This window comes from Tenebrio molitor, chromosome 9, assembly GCF_963966145.1.
Source record: "Tenebrio molitor chromosome 9, icTenMoli1.1, whole genome shotgun sequence".
In the NCBI taxonomy this organism is placed as follows: domain Eukaryota; kingdom Metazoa; phylum Arthropoda; class Insecta; order Coleoptera; family Tenebrionidae; genus Tenebrio; species Tenebrio molitor.
Window position 1 is genome coordinate 487,074 of NC_091054.1, and position 23,169 is coordinate 510,242.

General features: G+C 34.2%; 2 protein-coding genes and 1 long non-coding RNA gene across 4 annotated transcripts; 1 reads left to right on the forward strand and 2 right to left on the reverse strand.

Moving 5' to 3' along the window:
• Position 1: 1 nt before the first annotated feature.
• On the reverse strand, positions 2-3,588 carry LOC138138346 (cytochrome b5-related protein-like). Its single transcript, XM_069058241.1, has 4 exons — positions 3,204-3,588; positions 2,759-3,150; positions 618-1,028; positions 2-564 (listed from the first exon to the last, which is right to left on the reverse strand). The coding sequence occupies exons 1-4, from the start codon at positions 3,414-3,416 to the stop codon at positions 264-266; spliced, it is 1,317 nt and encodes a 438-aa protein (XP_068914342.1). The 5' UTR covers positions 3,417-3,588; the 3' UTR covers positions 2-263.
• Positions 3,589-5,390: 1,802 nt separating this feature from the next.
• Positions 5,391-21,845, reverse strand: LOC138138344 (dopaminechrome tautomerase-like). 2 transcript variants are annotated; one of them, XM_069058235.1, is made up of 4 exons: positions 21,606-21,845; positions 21,220-21,372; positions 6,669-7,028; positions 5,391-6,380 (listed from the first exon to the last, which is right to left on the reverse strand). In XM_069058235.1, exons 2-4 carry the CDS (start codon positions 21,335-21,337, stop codon positions 5,431-5,433), a joined length of 1,428 nt encoding a protein of 475 aa, XP_068914336.1. In that variant the 5' UTR covers positions 21,338-21,372; positions 21,606-21,845; the 3' UTR covers positions 5,391-5,430. The 2 variants fall into 2 exon arrangements, with proteins under 2 accessions (XP_068914336.1, XP_068914337.1); XM_069058236.1 differs by lacking the exons at positions 21,220-21,372; positions 21,606-21,845 and adding an exon at positions 18,084-18,238.
• On the forward strand, positions 11,499-13,391 carry LOC138138348 (uncharacterized). The gene is made up of 2 exons (XR_011162017.1): positions 11,499-12,963; positions 13,016-13,391. It is a non-coding gene; the product is annotated as an uncharacterized lncRNA (long non-coding RNA).
• Positions 21,846-23,169: the final 1,324 nt, after the last annotated feature.

Below are 23,169 nucleotides of genomic sequence, written 5' to 3' on the forward strand. Positions count from 1 at the left end.
ATCAAATTGTATTTTGTTTATTTGTACATATTTGCTTTTAGCTGTTACAACAATTACATTGTAATAATTTGAACTGCGTAATCCTACGATTCAGCTTAATCTACATTTCTTACGATTACAATAATTTACGCAACCTTATTGACATTATTTTAAACGAGTCATTTGCCCAAGTAAATTAAAGCGAATAAAACAACAATCTTTTAAAATGTGTGGTATTAGCTAGGCAGCTGGATATACACGAGTGCGAGAAGACTGTCTACGTGTTAGTACTTTTTCAATAGATTTGGTGGATTGGGATTGGGTTGGATTCTCGTAAGCTGCGTGAAAGAGCCTTTGATAAGCTCCAACTGTGAGACCATCCTCAAGTCGACGTTGAACTGTTGGCAAACCTTCTTCAGGGCGGGGTACAATAATTCGAGAGTTCCATGGTCCAGAGTTGGGAACATGTGGTGAAGTGCATGGTCTCCGAAATTGGTGAGGACCAAGAAGTGGGATCCCGTAATCTCGTTACGGTCCATGATGGCATCCAGTTGACTCAAGCCCCAGTCGTAGTCAGTGTCGGAACTGGCAAATTAAAAACAGTAATGATGGAAGTATTTTGGAGGGAGGAGTACTACCGTGGAGTGTCTCCATCGTGGAATATGTCGGGATGGTGGTGGGCCGCGTTTAGTCCCACGGCGGAGAAATGGAAGCTTCCAACTATAACTATAAATGTCCACATCCAGAGAGTAGCCAGGAGAGATTGTCCTCCAACGAAGTACATCGCCAAGGGCAACGTGTAGGGGACGAAGTCATACCATTGGATCAAAGATGTGTCTCCCTTCGCAATGTATATTACTCTTTTGAGGTAGTTGGCGTGGAAGGCTGTGATCCAATAGAGCGGGAAGTACAAGTAGTACCCGAATCTCAAAAAGGTGGTCTTTTCGTGGGGGAGGAATTGGAGGAAGGGCTCGTTCATGGTGATCTCCATGTCGTCGATGGTGTTGGTGTGGAGATGGTGGCTGAGCACGTGGCTGATGCGCCACTCGCTGGAAAGTTTGAAAATCTTTGATTAGATAGGAAATGTGCAGTTCGTACGACCTTAGTATCATTGGGGATATTTATGTTTGTGGTGTTATCTTGTGTTTTTATTATGTCATTTCGGCGCCATCGCTTTTTGTTATAATCCAAACATTCCACTTTATTGCTTTTGTATAGTGTTGATAATACGGTTAAGAGTTACGATATTGGTCGGCCAAAATTTTCCATGTTCGGTTTTTATCTGTAAATATTCTTGGCGGTCAAAAAATTAAAGTCACGATTGACGCAATTGAGTCGCAAACTCTGGAAAAGTTGGTTAAAAAGGAATTTAAGAGATTGTTTGAAATTTAAAATATTAGCAAACTAAAGAAATTAGGAAGAATTAAAATTATTATAACATTGAAAGTGTGTGAATATGTAAGAAACATGCTATGAATAAATCAAATAGGTACGTTTGTTATGGAAAAAAAATATTGCAAATGAATTAATTAATTAATTAAGAGAATTACATTACCTCTACCAATAATAGAAAATAAAAACAAAATCAGAAATGAAGTAAGATAGAAAATACAATTTTGAAAAATTCAGGAAAAGAGTAAAATAGAATGAAAATTTAATCATTAAAAGAGTAATGGAAAATATAAATTACATCCTGCTATATCCTTCCTGAATAAATGAACTATCCAGCAGTGAGAATTTCATCAAAATTGGTTCAGTATTTAAGACTGCACAGGGGCACTAATAAACAAATAAAAATACTTTGCATCTAAACACGTTGCGGCCCCTCTTTTGGTAATAAGAAGAAAAGTGATCGATAATAGTTATTTGTATATCAAGACCGGGAAATCATTCTTTAACGTACAGAGAGAAAAATTATCTCCGAGGCCGTTTGCCGTACGTATTCTTACATGGAAACTCTGATTTGTATCAAATATTAGAATGACGTTTACTTTAATGGCCGTCGTTAAAAGCAACGGCCGCGAAATTGGATTTCGTGACCTGTTTTAGGTACGCGAATGCTCGTTTCGCGTACGGTTGCACAAAAAGAAAGTAAATGGCATTGAAAAGTGCAATTTTAAGGAAAGGCATAAAAATAACAAGACAATCTCTAAATAGAGTAGCAGGTTAAGAATCGTTTCAAAAATTTCAGTTTTCCAAAAAATATCAATACCATCTAAACTAGATAGTTGTAAGCTTTTGACTATATTAAAATGTCTTTGAAACTACCGCATTAGAAGACTGTAATTGTTACGTACTTTTTTAAAATGTTGTATCTATTCAATTAGAAGCAAAAATTATGTAAATGGGACATATTAGATATTTACTGTATTAAATAGGTAGCTACGCTAACAAGATTCACATAAATATTTCACACTTTTTAGCTTTTACATTGCATAAGAAAAATTTAAGTTTCATAATAATTGTATTATTATAATATAACATATCCCAGTAATCATGTTCGTTTTGCAAACTGCAGACTATTACTAACTAGAGCTTGTACCTCTTTAATTTAATCAAGTGCAAACTGTAATTACTTACAGCACGCGCACTTTACTGTTCCGTTCCGAGACATTTCAATTAAACCAATCACCAAAGCATCAAAGCGCTCCTTCATCTATTATTTCCACTAATCTAATTGAATCGGAATTTGTCGCCACACTTTTACGAGACTAACTCGATTAAGTAGAGAGAAGTGCAAGTCACCTAGTAACCTTCAACGATTATTCAAAGCAGTTACCTCGTCTGCATCAGAGACAAGTTGAAGTAGAGCATCCTGAAGTTATCCTTTTGGTGGAAGTAGTTGTGAGAAGCGATGACGACGCATCCTAGGAATAGACCGGCGAGGATGGCGAGCCAGTAGTTCCAGTAGATGGTGGCAAGGATGGAGAAGAAAAAAGTACCAACGAGAAGAAAATCGGTGAAGAAAGCAGACGTGTTGATCGGTTGTTTTGGCAAAGTTTGCAAGATTGTTTTCACTTCGCGTTTCAACGTGCGGTAGAAGCCGTCGTCTTTGAAGGTGAAAGGAGAGTTGCGTTTGGTCTTGGCATCTCGAACATAAAATTTCTTCAGCAGTTCTTCAGGGTGAGAGTTCAAGTGGTGGACTTCGAAAGCTTCGGTTATATCAGTACCCTAACAAGACTTCTTGCTTGAATTTTTACATTAACGACAACTGAAAGACTTACTTTTGTGACTTCCAACCATTCTGGTCCTCCCGGATGGTTCTTGATGAAACCACTAACATCATAGAGACCGTCATGGATTCTCCACAAGCCTTCAGCCCCGTCCGTTTTGTGTTTATCTTTCAACCACAAAGAACCATTTTGAGCGGGACTGCGGTTTGGAGGTGGTACTATCTTAAGGGTTGAAACGGGTACGTCTTCCGATCTCGGTGGCATGTTGAGTTTTGACCAAATAATATCTATTAGCTCTTAAATAATGTGAAACGATCGATAACCTTTGCCTAGGCTGGTAATTATAGTCTTATACAACTCGTTGATTGTACGGTGTTATCTGTTAACTCTTCACTTTTGCGTGTTAGTGATGTTTGCAAACTGTTATCTCGTCCAAACAATTAAATAAAATTTGTGATCAATTAATAAGGCTTATGTTGCATTAATACGATTATCGATTAGCTTCACTTTAGCATTTAGCTACACAAAAGGATCCTTAATTTATTAAAATGATACAGTTAAAAAACAACTCTCTGAAAGCATAATCATTATTCGATCGATGAGATGAAGCAACATCGCACGCGACCAACGTTTGGATGGGTGGCTGCCGTCGTGTAAAAAGAGCGCGGATAGAAAAAATTAAAGATGATATAAATAGTGCTTTCAAATTATGGTTTTTTGAAAGAAATATGTGCGATGATAAATAGATCCGCCCCAATGCCGTACCCTTTCTTTAACAGTGATAGTAAGCATGGCAGAGAAAGATAATCATTCCCCTGTTGATTGTTGCTTTATGGAACAACACCCTAACTCGCTTTACCATTCAAAAATTTAATATCAATTTTGCTATTATTTATTTTTGAATTCTCATTCCACGAGCTTAACGAAAAAAGAAGTATTGAATTTTTAAATGGTAGAGTGCTTACGGACCCCCTGTACATTTTACTAGTCACGCTGTTTTTACCCCTGTTACATAAACTGCATTCCACTACCAACTAGAGCTTGTAGTGAGTTAATTTAATGAAGTGGGAATTGTTCGAAACACGCGCACAAATCAAACCATCGAGTGCTCCTTCACCTATAATTTTCACTGGTTTAATTGAATCAGAATTTTCTTGCTCACTAATTCAAAGAAATTGATAAAAGTGCAAGTCACCACATTCCAGCTTGCTGCAAAAATAGTGCAAGGTCTGCACTAGAGATGCGTGAAACAACTTGAAGTTATCTTTTTGGTGGAACTAGTTGTGAACGTGATGAAGGGAAGAGGACTGTTGGATTGGCTGGTTTTCAAAGGGGCTTTCATAAATTCTCTTTTCAGTGTTCTCTAGAAAGCGTCGTTTGTCGTTTTGTTTTATTTATCAGTACCTACAGCATTACTTCAGATATGTAGGTTAAATTAACAACTTCAAAGGCTTCAGAACTGTCAGTGGAATAGGAAGAAATTTTGATTTAACGTTTTTTTATTAATCAGAAGACTTACTTTCGAGTTTGAATCGTTCAGGTCCTTCAGCTCTGTCCATTAACTCCGAAATGCTATTTTAAGTGGGACTGCGGTTTGGCGATGGTACTATTCGATGGGTTGAAACAAGAACATTTTCTAATCTTGGCGGCACGTTGAGCTTTAACCTGATAATTTCTATTAGCTCTTATAATGTCAACCGACTGATGACCTTTAGTTTATTTACAGTTAATGTCTTGCATTTATGTTTATTTTGCTTCAATAATCTTTGCGAACGAATTATCTTATCTAAAGAAAAAAATTAAACATGATTGTTTTTTATTAGTACCTCTTATCTTTGCAACTTCTACGATGACTCCTGAAATGCTTGAGCGCGTGTACGGCAACATCGTTAAAAGACCCAACGCATGTTTAGACGCAAATGGGTAAAATTTTGGACATGTATTTCAATAAAATAATTTTTGTTGAAGTGTTTGATTTTGTGTTACGTCTCAAGCTCATCAAAATGATTACCTAGGTATTCAATAATACAATGCTATTACGTATTTCTAGGTAGAGGTAGTTCTCAGGTTACAGCGTTGCCTTTTTTATATTTTAAAATTGCGTATATTTCCTAAATGGAGCGTCAGGATTAAAAAAAAAAAATTGCCAGCACTCTACCACATCCCTAAATGACGTACCTTCAAGGAAAGGCGGTACTTTTGGGACACCTCTATTATTAAAATAAATTAAAAACAATATAATAAAATAAAAAATTTATTTAAATAATTTACATATACACTAGTAGCAATCCTCTCCATCTGGATAACTCCTGAACGTATCATAATGCTTGACGTCAGGATCGCAAATGGTACCTCTTATGGCCTCGTCGGCGTACGCCGACATAATCCTAAAATTAATATCTTTCTTGTTCAGTTCTCTATACAAATAGAATGGCAGCCGATTAGACAACACCCAAACACTCTGTCTCTCCTCCTCGTCAACCCTCAAGTCATTGGGAAAAACCAAAGTCTTCGTACTCCTCGCCAGAATCCCCACATTATCCCTCTTGTACGGCTTCCTCGAATCCCAACACCCTATCGAGTCCCTCGTCACCAAATTAAAAAACATAACCCCGTTCCTGTCCATCCCCGAGGCCGACGCATGTCCGAACTTCCCCCTGCTCTGCCCCATAACCTTGAACGCGTCCTTGACATCATTCCATCCAGTCTCGTTGCATATGACCGACGTCTTGACATAAAACTCGCGGAAACTGGACATGGGGTGAAAGTAGAGGATCCGGTCTTGCACCTTGCGGTTGTACGGACTTAGGGCCATACCAAAGATCCCGTCGACCCATTCGAACTCGAGTCCGTGGACGTTGTAAGCTGCCGAAAGCGGGTCGGGGTAGAAGAGATGGTCGGTGATCCTCCAACTCCTCATGCTTTTCAGGCTGAAGACTACCAAGCCGTACCTCCAGACGTCGGTCAAGTAGGCGTGGACGTCGATGCAGTCGCCATCTCGGATGTCCACGGCGATGTTAGAGTAGAGGCTGTCCTGTTTGATGAAGTCGTCAGGCAAGGGGTAGCGGAGGAGGAGTTTGTTGGTGGTCAAGTCGAAGAGGAAGATTTGAGGGGGGCACACTTGAAGGGGTTTGATGGTGACGTTGATTTGGCCGGAGTCCAAGACCCACAAACGGCCACAGCTGTCGGCTTTGATGCGGAAAACGGAGGTCAGGCCCTGACAAGACTCTGAAAGAAATGTTGGTTAAGAGTTTATTCAGCTAAATTGAAGGAGGTTATAAGAAAAAAAAACAGTGGCAAAAGGAAAAAATAGAAAATAACAAATCATGTTTTAACTGAAATATAGAAAAAGACGACTTTACTGAACAATTTTTCGAAGGAAGAAATAAATGACGAGCTGTAAAACCAAGGAAAAAGCAAAAACAGTTTGGTCATAAAATGGGCAAACTGAAAACGGAAAATATAATGAATGGTTAGAAACAGCTGATGCGAGGTATTTTCTGATTATTTTTTTACCTGTGGTATGGTAGTCCCAGTTAGGATAAGGTACCAGCTTTGGAGAGGGCTCTTTGGGTTTCCTCGGAAGCACCGCCAGAGTGGCTGGGACTCCTGGTTTCCACTTGGGCATGGTCACAAAGAGGCGCTCCTTGTAGACTTCTAGACCCAAAGGGAGGTTGTTTTCAGGGATGAATTCTTCATTGTCGATGGCGCTTTGACGGTCTTCTTCGGTGGGAAATTCAAAATCGAGCGTTTTCCATTGGTACCAAGTAACGAACGGGCCTGTGCGTTCGGTGGGGTGGTAGTCTTCTTGAGGAAGGTCCAAAAGGCCCAGTTGGAGAAAAAATGGAAGAAGGCTGGAGATTTGGTTGACTTGACCTGGTAACAATATTTCTAGGATAGAGTTTATTGTTTTTACTCAAATGAAAAAATCAATTTCCTATACTTATTTTATTTTTTATTCCCTATTTTAAATATGTAGTTTTGCAACAAATGTACTTACGTCAACAGTTTACTCTCCAAACATTTTAAAAATTTTGTTACTTACTAATTGCATAAGTTAAATAATAAAAGGAGATGAAAATTTAAAATGATTTGGTTATTTCCCATTTCTTTCTATATTCTATACTCGTATTTTATCTACAACAACCCAAACATTCTCTGAGTTCTTGCTCCAATTGCATAATTGAATTTAAATATTTTTTTATCTATAACCTTAATTAAGAATTCTAGAAAGTGATTTTTCTGCAAGCATATCTTTAGCACATATTACATTAAAACCAGTCCCACACGCACTTCACTGCATTTGCGCATTTTTATTAGAATTAAATAAAAAAATAACTGCAACAAGTGTTCTAACTTGTCAAGGTTTTTGCGATGACAAAGAACAATCTTGTTTGTGTTGCCATTGTTTCTACTTTCATTTTTCAATCGCTCTAGAAAACAATCACACATCCTGTTGTGCATTTGGATTTTTATTTCAAAATTATCGTATCAATGCCAGAAACAGAACATTCTAATTGTTACTTGAATAACCTAAGGCGATTGACTAATTAGTGCATGTGGGTGACAGGAAAATATAAAAATAAGAAATATTTGTTTGGAAATTATTTAATCTTTCTAAAAGCACTATTTAGTGTATTTAATGTTAAGTAATTTCACTTCCATCTTGAATTTTTTTTTGTGGAATGTAAAAATGGAAGAGAATCTTAGAAAAATGTGTGGGAAAAATTAATATAATTCATTTATTTTTGTAGAGGAGTTTGTAGAGGAACGTTTTGGCTGTGTAAAAGAAAGAAAACATTAATTTCTCTTGTTCCTACTTGATTGCATTACTAAATGCATTGGGTTTGCCACGTGAATGATCGATTGCAATTCGTTCTTCTTGCTTTATTTTATTTAATTTTAGTTCCGTTTGTTGTAAAGTTATTACACCACCTTTGTGTATTTGCAATAATTGTTTATATAATTCATTTATGGAACGTTTCAATGTGATTTATTTTCCAAATACATAAATAACACAACTTTTCTAGATTTAATTTTGAGGAACGTCATTATTTAAAAAAAAAATATATGACCTGGTTTTTAGTTAGTTTTTTTTTTTCATTTTTGGTAGATGTATGTGGTTAATCATTAAGAACATAATTAATTTTTTAATAAGCTATAAATTAAAACAAAACTCATTTCAGATCAAATTTTCAGTTTGTGATTTTTACATCGATGTATGCCGATTCATTGTCAATATTTATTTACGAGATTAAGGGAAAAATATTGATTAGATTTCGAAGAAACCCCACTGTCTAATTGAACGATTATAAGCAGGTAGTGGTAGTGCAGGTATTGGATTCTCTCATGGGCTGTGACCTTCGAAATATCTGCGCAAAGGCGGAGTGGTAAATCAATGAGAAATCTGTAAATGAAAACGTCAACTATTTTTCATGCAAATAGGCGAGAGAGAAACAACACATACATAAAGAAAGACCATGTTTTCCGGTTGATTTGTAGCGCCTACGGAGACCGATATTCATCGTTTGCGCACATATGACTCATAGCCCATGAGAAAATCCAACACCACCTTGGAATTAGGCTGGCTCGGTTCACGAAGCTGCAAATAAGAAGCTTCAAGAAGGTAAACGATTATTTTTTGATAAATTGTACCATTTTGTCATAAATCATTTGATTGGTTTGCCTTGCAATAGAAAAAAGCAATTCAAATTTCGTAATTTTTATTGATAAATCAAATACCTATCCCATTATCGTTATACAATGACCATTTTTGATTAATTTTGCTTAATTATAAATGATGATTTTGGAGGTGGAGGTAAAACTTGCCCACTTGGTATGTAAATATAGTTCACATTTGGAAACAGAAATGTTTAAAGAATTTGTTTAAATTATAAAATATTACTTTTCTAAATAAGCAGTTAAATTTGTAATTTTACGACTGTAAGAAAAAATGACCCTAATCTTATTTCGTACCCAGCTCTGCATACTTTTACTTATTTGAATTCACTTTCCCATGAAGAACACCGTAATGTTAAATAGTTTTGAATAAGCACCAAATTAAGGAGGAAATAAAACTGATTCTGATTTCATTAACAAAAATTTCACCAGTTATTGAAATCTAAAATAAATTTCTTGTTCCAAACATAATATTTTTGGTGTTATTCATTATATTTCAATACTAAGACGGTTTTACTCATCCGTAATATATATTTTTAATTTATCGGGCGTAAATCAGAGTAAGTATTAAAATTTTCGACAATTTTCTCTTTTTACTATTGTGGTTAAAATTCGGATGTTACAAATGGTAGTTAAAGACAATTTAACAGTCATTAAATTTATATAATTTATATGGATTTTTTGAAACATTTATTGTCTGTTACTTTATTATTTATTTATTGAATGCTTCGTTATTTAACTCTTTACCAGTAAGCATTTTAATAAAGAATGGAACAAGTGATACATGAGAGCCATCGAATTTGTATGCGCTTAAGACATAAAAAGCAAAGATGTATTCATGACCAAAGAAGATACCAGATGGGTACCGACAGGTACTGTTGCCATCTCGACCAAGAGCAGTGACATGAATTTGAACGTGCAGATGTTATTGATGCAACTCTTCACCGCATCGGAATGGATGTTGAAATTTGGACCACTGGCATAATTTATAGTGTAAAAAAGGTCGATGCAATAGATCAAGAAAGGCGAAAAACCACTAAGAAAGTTTAAGGTCCAGTGGTCGTCTGGTAAATTTATACGGACGATACTTGAGCACTGCGATAAAGTAGATAAAGATAAAAGATACTTCATGGCAAATATAATGCAGAAGAGAAGCAATAAAATGGAAACTGTGAAGTGCACTTTAGAATGGCTTTTGCTTCACCAGTGTATAGGAAACATTAAGGGCAAACAGTTAGTACAGCAAGGAGAAATTAAGTAAATCTTACAGCTTCGATCTATTTCTTAGAAGCTTTTTGTGAAAGAGTAATGTCATAAAAATGTGAGTATATTTTGGGAAACGATTCCTCTTAATAATCACCACGACTATTCTTCTTAAAACAAAGTAGGTACAACCAGCGAAAATAAAGCTGTTTTTGAAATGCAACCTTGGCAACGACAAGTGTGCTTACTCTGGCGTTCTAATTGTAACACATTTTAATTTAAATTAAAGTGTTATTTTGGGAAAATAACAATAAAATTGTCATTTCCTCCCTTGCAGAAGGAAATAAATCACTTTCCTTCTTTTTATTTAGTCTTTAAAATGGTGATTATTATGATAATGATTATAATTATAAAAGGGGGCACGGCATCGAGGCGGAATTTTATTCATCATTAATTCATGAGGGAAATTTTTATCGAGTAATGATAATTCTTTTGAAAGCACCATTTATATTATTTTTCTGCATTACGCCCACTTTTCACGCAACATCCAAGTCGGAGTTAAGTCATACCGTACATTGTTAACATTATTCTGCAACATTCTGCAATCAACTTTCAAGCACTAATTACCATCAAAATTCACCAATTATTGCTATGTGTACGTTGTATAACCAGTTGCAGCTATTTGCTGATATATTTGAATATCATGCTGGTACATTCCGTCGTCGAATATCTGAAGCATTGTCTTTGTTGAATTAGATGTGGTTGATGTATTTGCTGGTTATGTTGGGGATTTATTTATTTATTTATTTATTTAATTTTTCTCTATTATATTATTTTCTAGGTTGTTTTTTTTACCTTTTCTTTTCTCTTTTATTGTTATTTATGTATATGCCTATGAATATACATTATTTATTATTTGTTACCCTTTGTGGACAGTTTTGTTCTTGGGTTAATAAAAGCTATTATTATTATTATTATTATTATTATTATTATTATTATTAAATTTTTTCTATTTACATAAACTTGAAACTTGAACAGTACGAATCGATTACCGTAACTTTTTACCATTTCGATTTTTATTAACCGTTATCTAACCGCATTAATCAATTGCAGTAGCAATTCGCGTGCTTCGACCGTCGCGTCGCCTCTTAATTCACAATCCGTTATTGATGATGACTGTTCAATGTGCGCTCACCGTGACAGATCATTATCGACGCTTCTTGTTCGGAAGCTGAAAACTGTCATGTTGAGCACCGGCCTTGTCCTTGAATCCCCAAGAATCGGGTCAAAAATAAAATAATACAAACGTATTACGTTGTCGCGTAATTTATAAATTTCTACAATCAATTCTTAAAAACCGGACAAACTGGTCGATTTTTTTCGACTGGTTTTTTCGAATCTAATCAAATCAAATGCGTAATGTGCAGTTTCATTGAGTGATTTTAATTTAGCTGTTGACAAAAAGTGACAAGCGTGAAAGTGAATTTTGAAATATTTTTTAATTGAAAATCCGAGAAATGTGAAAGTTTTGAGGTGCGTAGTATGCAGAGCATTTTGTTTCTTAATTCTCAAGAACAGGTCCGATTGTGATGATTTTTTTTCAAATCAGAAACATTTTGGTTGGGGCACATAAATATTCATATTCTTTAAACAATAATTATGCAATTTATGGAAAAAATTCTGTTTTTACGATATTTATTGAAACTTTGAATAGTAATGGGTATTTAAGTCTTTTTTTTTATTTTCCAAACATTTTTATAAACAATTTATTGTGAATAGGATTTTTTTTTATTATACATATAAGAATGATATAGAATTAATATATATAATAAAATTAGAAACGCTTATCATAATTCATTCAAACTTTTACTTTACTATACATAGATGCCAAAAAACATGACAGCCTATAATAAATTTTGTCAAAGAATGTACTTCAAATTATTGTGGGTTCAATTTGTGCTATTTTAATTCAGAATTGAAAAAAATAGCGTATAGTATACGTAGTAAAATTCATTTGACTATTTATATTATAATATAAACACAAATAAATATTAATAAAATAATAGTTAAAAAAATCATCAAAATCGGATCTGTTCTTGAAGATTAAGAAGTAAAAACCTTCATTGACTCGACTATAATTAGGATGAAGCAGTATCCCGTTTCAGAAGGGACTTTTTTCTACAAGTATTAAATTCGATGTAGCAAATTCCATTATTCATCATAAAATTTCGATTTAACAAATAACTGTACATGCTCACCCACCAGTTTTCACGGTGTTTTATTCAACAACTAGATTTTTACAGTGATTATGCGTATAATTGCAATTCTACTATAACAAGATGTTGGGTTGAATGAAATTCTGCAAGAAACTACGTTCTGCAGCTGACTAAATTGGCTTACTTATTGTTTCTCCACCTTATTTTCTTCAATGAAAACAATTTCTTCCTGTTGCACTTGACTTTCTGCATTTCTTGCATATTTTTTGCATAATTTGCGTCTCACTTTTATTCTTACATTTGTTCACTTCTTTATTTTCTATAAGATAAAATTTTTGCGGTGTGTACATCTGTCTGTCTCTATGTCCATATCTGCGGAATTTTGTTCCGGTCCGCCAAAATGTGCAATTTGACTTTTTTTACAAAATATTTGTTTCAGTAGAAGCTCCTGGTCTATTGATTTTGATACTAATTGGCCCAGAGGTTTTAGAAATATATACCATTCACGATGTTTTGGCATAAGGGGAGGCTATGATTTCATTTTTTAACGTTGGATACATGTTTGATTTCTGTCATCTCTGCTGTCACTAAAGTGCCTGACATGCGGACCTATCAAAATGAACGTAACATGTTGCCGAATTTACCGTAATCATAATTAAGCGACTTTAAAACGTATTGATGGTGTTTGTATTAGACTGCAGGATATATTTTCAGTAAGTTACAATGAAGTCAAGTTTTTTTTTTTGTGTATAAATTGAATCGTAGGTGAGTACAAGATAAATATGTAGCAGGAAGAAACAACGACCCAATTGAAATGGCACAGGGTTTTTGTAACACCTATTATAACTTCGCGATAGAGTTGTGAATTTATGGCTTGATCCTGTGATTGATATTGTGAAGAACTTATTTCGGAAGATTGGGCAAAATTAATGTGAAATCTTTCATTTGAAAACGTTCTTCCTTTAATAATTTCATTAGGAGAATCAGACTCGGAATTTGATTGGGATTTTGATGCAGGTAATGATTCAGAATTTACTAATGAAATTATGGAAGTTGAATAGTTTTGTTCTTTTTTGTCATAGACAATGGGTGTGTAAATATTTTGCAGAAAGATTCGAATAAAGTAAGGCTTAATAAGTAGGTACAAGATTTTATACAATCTAGTTTTAGGAATGTTTTGGTTAAAATGAAAAATTCATTGAGAAGTTACTAACTGGTTGGTTAAGACACTGTATAGGTGGTTTATCTAAGTGGTGCATAAATTAACAGGAGCCACTTCGTCTTTCGGTCCCGGTCCCTACTATTCTGTAGTATGTTCAAGTCAGTTTCCTGTTTTGTAAAATTGGATTAAAAATGTGTGAGTATTGTTCTATTGCAAACTAGTAAAACTGACAACAATGCACTAGACAATGACGCAGTTTATAACCTCAAATTTAGAAAACCATAACCAAATTCAACAGACAGGCTTTACTGCCAACTTAAATGCACTTTTTCCACGGCCTCCCCTTATGCCAAAACATCGTGAATGGCATATACAAGGAATTCGCTGCCTTACATTTTTGTTATGGTTACGATATCTTTTGTTTGTCACCAGAAACCACATAGCCTCCAACCTAACCAAATTTATGGCAACCTAGTAACGAATATCCCTAAATACAAGGAAGTAATTTATTTTTGACACGATTATAGTCCGAATCAAGAATTCGATATGACCTGGGTGTGCTTTAACAGCTGTGCATGGTGCTACCAATATTTAAAAACTTATGTTGGCAACTTAGCACAGATGTCATTACAAATTTCAAGTTTTGAGTTGTCTTCTTTCGTTCTTTCTTGGTTTTTCTGCGTCTTTCAAAAAGCTGTTCTTTTCGGAACTCTGGGCAATTATAATATTATTTACGCAATTACAAGCGGTGGAAATTATTTATTGATTATTTATTATTATCGTGATGAACTGATGATAGTTTGTTTTGGTTGGTAGGTCAGATGACATAGGTGAACCGCGGGGAATAGGGCGGTTCGGGAGGGTGATCCAGGTTTGCATTTCTAATCGCTTAGAGATTTTGTTGCTACGTTAGTTTTTTAATCATAACTTGACTAATATTCCGTCAAAATTATAATAACAAACACCATCGTAATCAGAAAATATCAGTCTTTAGTTCTTAAAGAATATTTTTTTTCGATTTGAGGCTTAGTTTTCGAGCAATGCAGTGAGGAACGTAAAAATGCGGCAAAATTAAGGAATTTTTGGCGAGCGTCGAACAGAGATACAGCCATTTCAATTTTGTTCTTCCCATAAGACGCAATGCTAACTTGGAAATTGTTTATTTTTTTACAACCAAACGGCTACAGAAAATATCACAAAGTTTCTACCAAAAAAATACTTGAACATCGGCTATCTGACAAGCTACGTAACTCGAAAATTTTGAATAACGCCCTATTGCACACGACAATTTTTGAATTTTTATTTTTGGAAGTTCACCTATTCATAATCAATCGATTTAGCAAGGTGTCAGCTTCTTGTCATTAACTGCCCACACGATGAACTTTTTGAGCCTCCGAGTTCTCTGTTAGTCGGACAGTCAGCGAATATTTTTGTCATTTCGTTTCGCCACGAGAATTTTATAATTCGTATCATGCGACTTGGCAATCATGGAACTGACTATCTGGCAATAGTGCGTTACAATGTAGCACGGGAGCCCACCGCTCAACTCAGCAAAATGAAAAATATAATTGACTCGAGAATCGCCCTCAAATGTCACATGATTTATATTGACAAATCACAACTCCGAATTGTTTGAATAGCAACCAATCACAATTTAATTAAGCGGAAATTTTCCCTAGGGAAAATTTCCGATATAATTGACCTAGGGAAAAAAAATTTCGGGCGATTCTCTTCCGAATATACCTCGGGACAAATTTATATCGCCAGAAATTTTTTCTTGCAGTCCAACACCCGTGTTTGTCGCTCAAAATTACCCTCGGGCTGGCGCCCTCGTGTAATTTTCTTGCTACAAACACTCGTGTGTGAGGACTGCTCGAAAAAATTTCCGGCAATGTATCTGTCACTTGGTATATTATACATATATGATAATTTGCATTTTGCACCATTGCCGGACGGTTTGATGGTTTAAAATATAAACATTTTTAAATGATGTTTTTATAAAAGCTGACGTTGTCAACTTGTAATCATCGAATTATATTTTTTTCAAACATCGTGGTTAAGTCGTCTATTCCTAAATTATTGTAATAGGTAGATTAGTATGTATTGCTTTTTTGGAGAAATACGAGTAAAGAGAATAATTTAGGTGTGATGGCAAGCTCGAAATGGTTTAGTTTTACTCGGATAGACCAGCAACAATTTGTTTAGATTAGAACATAACATTTAAATGGTTTTCTCAATGTCTTGCGCTTTTCTAGAAAATCAAGAGTAAAATTATTATGTACCATTCAAAACAATGACCTTGAAAAGTAGAATCCAACGGTAAAAAAATTCAATATCATTCCGTTGCATTAAGGAACATAATTATGGTCGATTGACTTTGTTTATTTCAAGAAAAATGAAATTCGTTTTTTCAGTTTTTTTTGGGTTTTTCTAAAAAATGAAGAAGGTTAAATTATTATGTTTATAGTCTCAAGAAAGCGTCTTGAAGAGTGCAAAATTCGATGCCATAGCTTCTAAGGGGGATATGCAAAAAAACACTATCTCCCCTCTTTTTTTTCGACTGAGATTCTTTCCGTCAAGGTGCTTCTTTAGAGTCGAAAAAATTATATCTTACTCAATTTCGAGAAATTGCCAAAATTTAAAAAGAAAAAACATATTTTTGCACATAGGGCGATGATTCTTGCGACAGTGGACTATTTTCGCCGAGTTCTATTGGGTGATTCCAAATGATTGTGGATAAATATGGCAACTATGTACGAAAATTTATGTGGCAACTGTGTAGGTGGGGTAGAGATGAGTGAGTTGACGTATGACATTTCATATGCGTGCATTTGATTTTTTTATTTCATTGCACGTTGACTTGACAATTTTCAAAATTGCGCGACAATGAACTGTTAAAGAAATGTCAACTCTATCCTACCCACACAGTTACCATAAGGAAATTTTGACATTGACAATTGTTTAAAAAAAAGGACTATAATGTAAATACTACAAACAAAATAATTGTTTCGGTAGGTCTTGGGGAACGGCCGAGCGCGGGGCACAGAGGGGTGCGGGAGGGTAATCGACGTTTACATTTCTAATGGCTTAGAGATTTTGTTGCAACGTCAGTTTTTTAATCATAACTTGACCAATATTCCGTAAAAATTATAAAAACAAACACCATCGTAATCAGAGAATATCGGTCTTTAGTTCTTAAAGAATACATTTTTTCGATTTGAGGCTTAGTTCTCGAGCAATGGAGTGAGGAACGTAAAAATACGGCAAAATTAACGAATTTTTGGCGAGCGTCGAACAGAGATAGAGCCATTTCAATTTTGTTCTTCCCATAAGACGCAATGCTAATTTGAAAATTGTTTATTTTTTTACAACCAAACGGCTACAGAAAATATTACAAAGTTTCCACCAAAAAAAAGATTTGAACATTGGCTATCTGACACGCTACGTAAGTCGAAAATTTTGAATAACGCCCTTTTGCACACGACAATTTTTGAACTTTTTTTTTTAGAAGTTCACCTATACATGACCAATCGATTTAGCAAGGTGTCAGCTTTTTGCCATTAACTGCCCACACGACGAACTTTTTGAGCCCCCGAGTTCTCTGTTCCTCGGAAAGCCAGCGAATATTTTAGTCATTTCATTTCGAAACGACACGTACCGTTGCAGACGTGGCAATCACGGAGGTGACCATTTGGCAACAGTGCGTTATAACGTCCCACGACAAGAAGGAAGAGAAAATGAAAAATACTCGTACCTAATCTCTGAATATGTATTTGTCTAGGAACTGTTCATCGTTTATTATATGGATCATAAACTACTCGAATTACTCCACTATTTCTGTTGTCTTTATTTATAATTGTTTTTGAAAATTCTCCTTATTGATATTTAAAAACTGGTTTAAATTTGTTTTCGTTGATTAAACTCGCTGTAAGACATTATTTCTTCGTGGTTTTAAATAGTGCAATTCTCTATCATCTGGTGATAGAGTCATTAATAACACTAACACATCAATATCCTCTTGTATGAGGAAAGATCAGCATCACTTTCTGCTTGACTACGCTGAAAATTATTTTCGGTCAGTTCTTGCAAAGAACATTAATAAATCTATTTTTATTTTTGCTGTTCGACGTTTTAATCTGTGAAGTATCATACCACCATCAATTATGTAAAAAAAACTTGCTAATATCGTTAACATCCGTTTAACATTGCTCAAAAATATTATATACCTATGTAGCGACGATTTAGTCGTTTTCCTCATTCCATTCTTCTTACTTATGGCCCTTATATTAAACATTTTTAATATAAGGGATGATACGTTTTGAGGGAGATTATAGAAAAAATCTTTTATGTTTGAATGTGATGTGTGAGAGTGAGTGTTGGTTGAACTACAATGATAGCAGGTTGCGATTTACCTTACAAGTAGGTACAGGTAGTAGTGCCAAAACTATATGTAAATAATATGTATAGGTACATAACGTATTTCTCAATTCTCATTGTATCGCATTTTTATGTTGTAAAAATTGAATTTTTACTAGAAATGTTAACTTAACAACTAATTTTGATACTAGAGTTTCAATATAAAATATTCCCTTTGGAATAAATATCGTGAAAATTATTGTTTAAATTTAAACAATAGAAATATTTATGTGCCCCCGCCAAAATGTTTCTTACCTAACATGTATTATTTAATTTAGCGACGGAACAGTCTCACGACAAACGATTCCGTGACCACCCTGTGTAATTTTTAGAGAAAACATATTCCGTAATAAATTTCCGAAACTCGAAAAACAATCATGAACACTGTATTTATCACGATCATTGCTCGAATCATAACTGAACGCAATGTGAAAAGTAAAAGTTTGTATCGACGGTGAACCGAGACCAATTAATCTATTTGATAACAATTAATAATATTTATCAATAAACAAGTCTGAATATCTTCGAGATGTGTTGACAAACCACTGTAGTGGAAACGCGTTGTCTAACACTAATTAATTTCATTTTAAGTCACACTTTTAGCAGCCGTTCATTTTTACTCATTTTAATTAACTGAAAGTCGGTTCATTAACAATGCAGTGGCTTGTACAGTGGGACATAAAGCTGGTAGTAATAATTATTATTATGCTGTTGGTTAGGTTATTGCAGTCATTACGTGCAGACAGTGATACCAGAAAATAGCAAAACAGGAGAAAAGCGCTAATGCGGAATTGTAGATATTATAAATGCTTTAGGAAGTAATCAGATTTATTCATCTGCAGATGACAGAAATTAATTGGTGATAACAAATTTTGTAAATTACATTCCATGGCAGATAATAACTTTAAAAATAGATAAGTAAGAGAGATAAATTTACAAGCTTAGTATATCATACTTAAATCTTCAGATCTGATTATGTCATTCTAGCAGTTGAACTTTAGATTTTAGTTTATAACAAGTACTATCGGTGGACATAAAAAACTGGGACAAACATGACACATGTATAAAGTCAAAAATCACAAATTTACATCGGATAAATTTGGCTTTTTACAATAAGGTTATAAAAATTATGACATATTGTCAGAAACATCAGGTTAAAGTTCAGTTCTTTAATGACAATTTTTATTTTGAGTGACGATTCAAAAGTCTGATACACAGTGAGCAAATTTTGGATGTCCCAGCTTTTAATGTCCACCGATAGTACATAAGTATTAAAAAAATGTGTTCTATAAGAGTAATGTATAATGTTTCACACATCTCGTGAAACCTTTTGATTTTGAAATTATACCATCTTAACATCTTCACCCGTTGTTATTTTATCCACCTGGTATATCAAATTACAACAAAAACAAAACATGAACCACATGCACTCTCTGCGGTTGTGCTGCAAACAAAGTCCTCACGTGGGAAATTTCTCTTCCCGCATGAGTTTTGTAAATAACTATTACACATCTGTCAAAAATTGTAAGTAATTGTTTTCTATTCTTACAAATTTAAGTAATCTGATAATTTTAAAAATAAGTGGAAGAAATATTTACAACTAGTAGGATAGTAAGATACCTAAATGTTTAAATTTGTATGTACCACTCATCTAGCATTTGACCCTTGGATTTTACTTTATAAGATTTGGGCGAGTACTCACGCACTAGTAGATAATAATAATCTGTAGAAATATCAAAATTTTGGTTTTTTAGACAACTGAAAAAAATAAAAATATAAAAAGTGAGTTCTGAAAAAAATTTAAATAAAAAGAATTGACAGTACGTGAAATATCTGAGACTAAAATCAAAATTTTTAAACCATTTTATTTTGACATTGTTAGCACATCTCGACATTCTTAAACTCTGTTACAAATTAAATTAAAATTAATTAAGAAAATAGAAAATCTTTTAGAAATTCTTGTTTTAATATTTTGTAAACTGATAATTTTAATAAAAAAAAAACTCTTCCATAATAATAAGACCAAAAAAAGACAATCCAACCATGATATCCTACATCTATGGAAGGAATAACCTCGTTAGTCAAGCACAAGTTCAGACCTTGACTTCCTTCAAGAACTTTAAACACAGATTAAATTTAATTAGTGCTTCAACAGCATTGTTCTAGTTTCATTAAATTTTTAAGAGAATACCTACTATTCAATCAAAAATTAATTTGTTTTTGAATATCAGTTTAACTAAATAGTAAAACACGTTATTAAACTTAAATTTTTTGTCGTCCGCCATTTAATTCCTGTTTGAATTTGAAAAGAAAACATTTTGCAAGAGGGGAGTTCTAATACGCTGAAAGAAGTATGTACATTTTAATCTCTTAACCTAATTAATGAGTAGTTTGCGGTTGACTTTAATTATTTCATAAGTTTACTGTTCGTTATTAATATTTAAATCAATTAATTTTTTGTGAAGAATTTACATAAAATCGAGAAATAAATTTCAAATATGTATAGGTGAAAAAATGATAAATCTTTGAGTTCTCAGCCTTGATATTAACCTTAACTTTGATTACTTTTCTAACAAGTGGTGTAAAAGCATAAGTCGATCGAATAACAGAAAAATAAAAATATTGTCAATCAAACAAATCCTTAACAATTGATTAAATTTACTGGCAATCTGTGTTAATTCCTACAAAATCCTCCAAACAAAGTGATAAGAAATGTAGTTCAGATGTGCACTCGTGGAACACTCTCGAAAAGCGCTTGAGGACTCATGTCCTCCTTCACCTAACCTTGATAAGGACACATTTTTGATCTACATCTAGTATTATTTTCGACTGTTTAATACTTGATTTGTTGTTTACCAAGAATGCAACGTTTCGGACATAACAGACAAAGGTAAGTACAAAAGAATACGTTTTTAATTTGGTTTTAATGAAACTGATGCGAAATCATCAACCACGTTAACAATTATCTAATCAAAGGAATTTGTTATCTCACATAACGTAAACCATGCAGCAAACGTAAAATCCGAAACTACACTTTCCGTATTTTGATCTCGCCGTTTTTTAATTAGTAATAAAATAGTTTATGCAATATTCACTATTAGACCAAAATTTATGCAAGAAACGAGCGATCAGTTCCACAGCTTTCATTCAAGCCATGAAATTACTTTTCCGAACAAAAACACAATTAGTCCGGTTGGATATCCTTCCCGTTTGGAAAAAATGGCTAACGCCACCGCAGAAAAATCTTTCCTTTGTCGAATGCAAATCGTCATTTCCACTGGTAAACAATTACGTATTCGCCTTTCCCTGGCGGCGCAAAAATGCGATTTTTTCACCTTGATCACGATTGTTTGTCACGTTGTCGACCATTGTCGTACCCTTCATCACTCACCGTGCTTTTGTTGCGTGTCAACGAAGCTCAGATTGGTCACCGGGGTCTGGAAGGTGTGATGATTCGCGAAGAGGTCATGAGGGGGGTTCCAGTTATGTAACCAGGGGCTGACGGCCATCTTGTCGGGACTGGATTAAACCCTCATCTCCGGTTCTGCGAATTTCGAAAATGACCCAAAAAATAAAATATCTCAATTTTCGAAAAATTGCCAAAATGGATCTACTTTTTTGGAAAGCAGTCAAATTATCTCACCGATCTTGGGGCCAAATCTACTCGACTTTTTGAAACTACTTTTTTGCAAAATTGTCCAGATGAAGTTCAAAAGTTGGTGCAATATTTTGAAAAACTCTCTGGTGCACGTTTGGAAAAAATGTTCAAAATCTTACATTTATGGCATCATCTCCGACAGGGCCAAGCAAAAAGCGTCACTCTTACACCACTGAACAATAAAACAACCTGATCTTGTTATGACTGTGTCTGCACGCCTGATCGGTGACGACTGTGAAAGCTGCTAACTCACACTCTGGTATAACAGTGTCGTTCTTCGTGTGTTGTCTTCGGGACGGCTGGTGCACGCAGGGCTGTCCCAGTTGAGGGGTCGGAAGTGCCCCAAGGTCTCCTGGATGGAGATACACTGGCCGTGGAGAATCTACAAATGTTCAAATGCGGTCAGGATGTTTGCGAATTATGGACAAAGGGGGCCGGCTTTCTACTAATAAAAAACGTTCTGGTTGCCAATTAATTGTTACGCGTAGAAGGGGGTTTTTTAACAATTGGGTAGCATTACAGGGCAGCAATAGGAACTCATTATTGAGATTATTTAACATTGTTGAATGTATGTCAGTTACGAAACGGATTAGCATAACGTAAATAGATTCGGCGGTGACCACCAAAATGCTGCGCCTACCAAAAATTGGAAGCGGTGGAGGTGGAAGAACTCCTACCCTGTTTTTAATTATTAGTTGAAAAAATATTTTTGTATTAATTTATTTAAGCAATAATCCTGTCCCTGCTACCAATGGCAAAATTGAATTCGTGGGAAAAATCAAAGTTGTTGAGTCAAAAATTGTTTGTAAGAATGCAAATGTATTTTTTTTTTGAGGATTTATTGGAAAAAAGGAAGAAAATGAAAGAAATTAGTTTTGGAAAAGGAAGGAAAATTGTAGATTATATCATTAAGAGTAGAAGTGAGTACCTAGATATTGCTGCTACATAAAGTTCTCATTTGCGTTTTTTGACACTTTAACAGATTTTCTCCAAAACCCATGTTACAGAATACAATTTCATAAGATTTCAATTAAAGGATTCACATAAATCATCAAAAATTATTTAAACAAAAATTATAATTAACAATACTTTGAGTTACTTATTTAGTCACTGAATAATAGTTGTTTATTAACGATTTACAAAAGTCAGCAAAGGGGAAAGGAAAAATAAAATGTATTCGCATTGAAAAATCTTCGACACAATGAGTTATAAATTTATTTCATTTATTCAAAAATTAATTAATCTATTACTTCGTTATAACAAAATATTTATTATATAATGTGGAAATTAAACATAATAATTGATTCTTCTATTGCATTTTACACAGCTAAAATTTAATAAGACAACATGCAAATTTTATTTTACGCATACCTCCGACAAAACCAATTTTTTTTTTTTACAAAAACGATTTGCCTCCTGTTTCTCGAATAGAGAAAAAACAATTAAGCTCCAAATTCAAAATCACATTTAAAACTACACCTTCAAGATCACGACTCCCACTCGATTTTTAAAGTGTTTTACATTTTTAACAAAACTGTTTTCTCTTTTTTTTTAACATATTGCATGCTTTTTACGGCAACAAGATTTTAGAATGTATGTCGACCGCATGAGCCGAACATTTTAATAACAATAATTTGCAATTACGAAATACTCATAAGCAACACTGGACATTTAATTGTATCT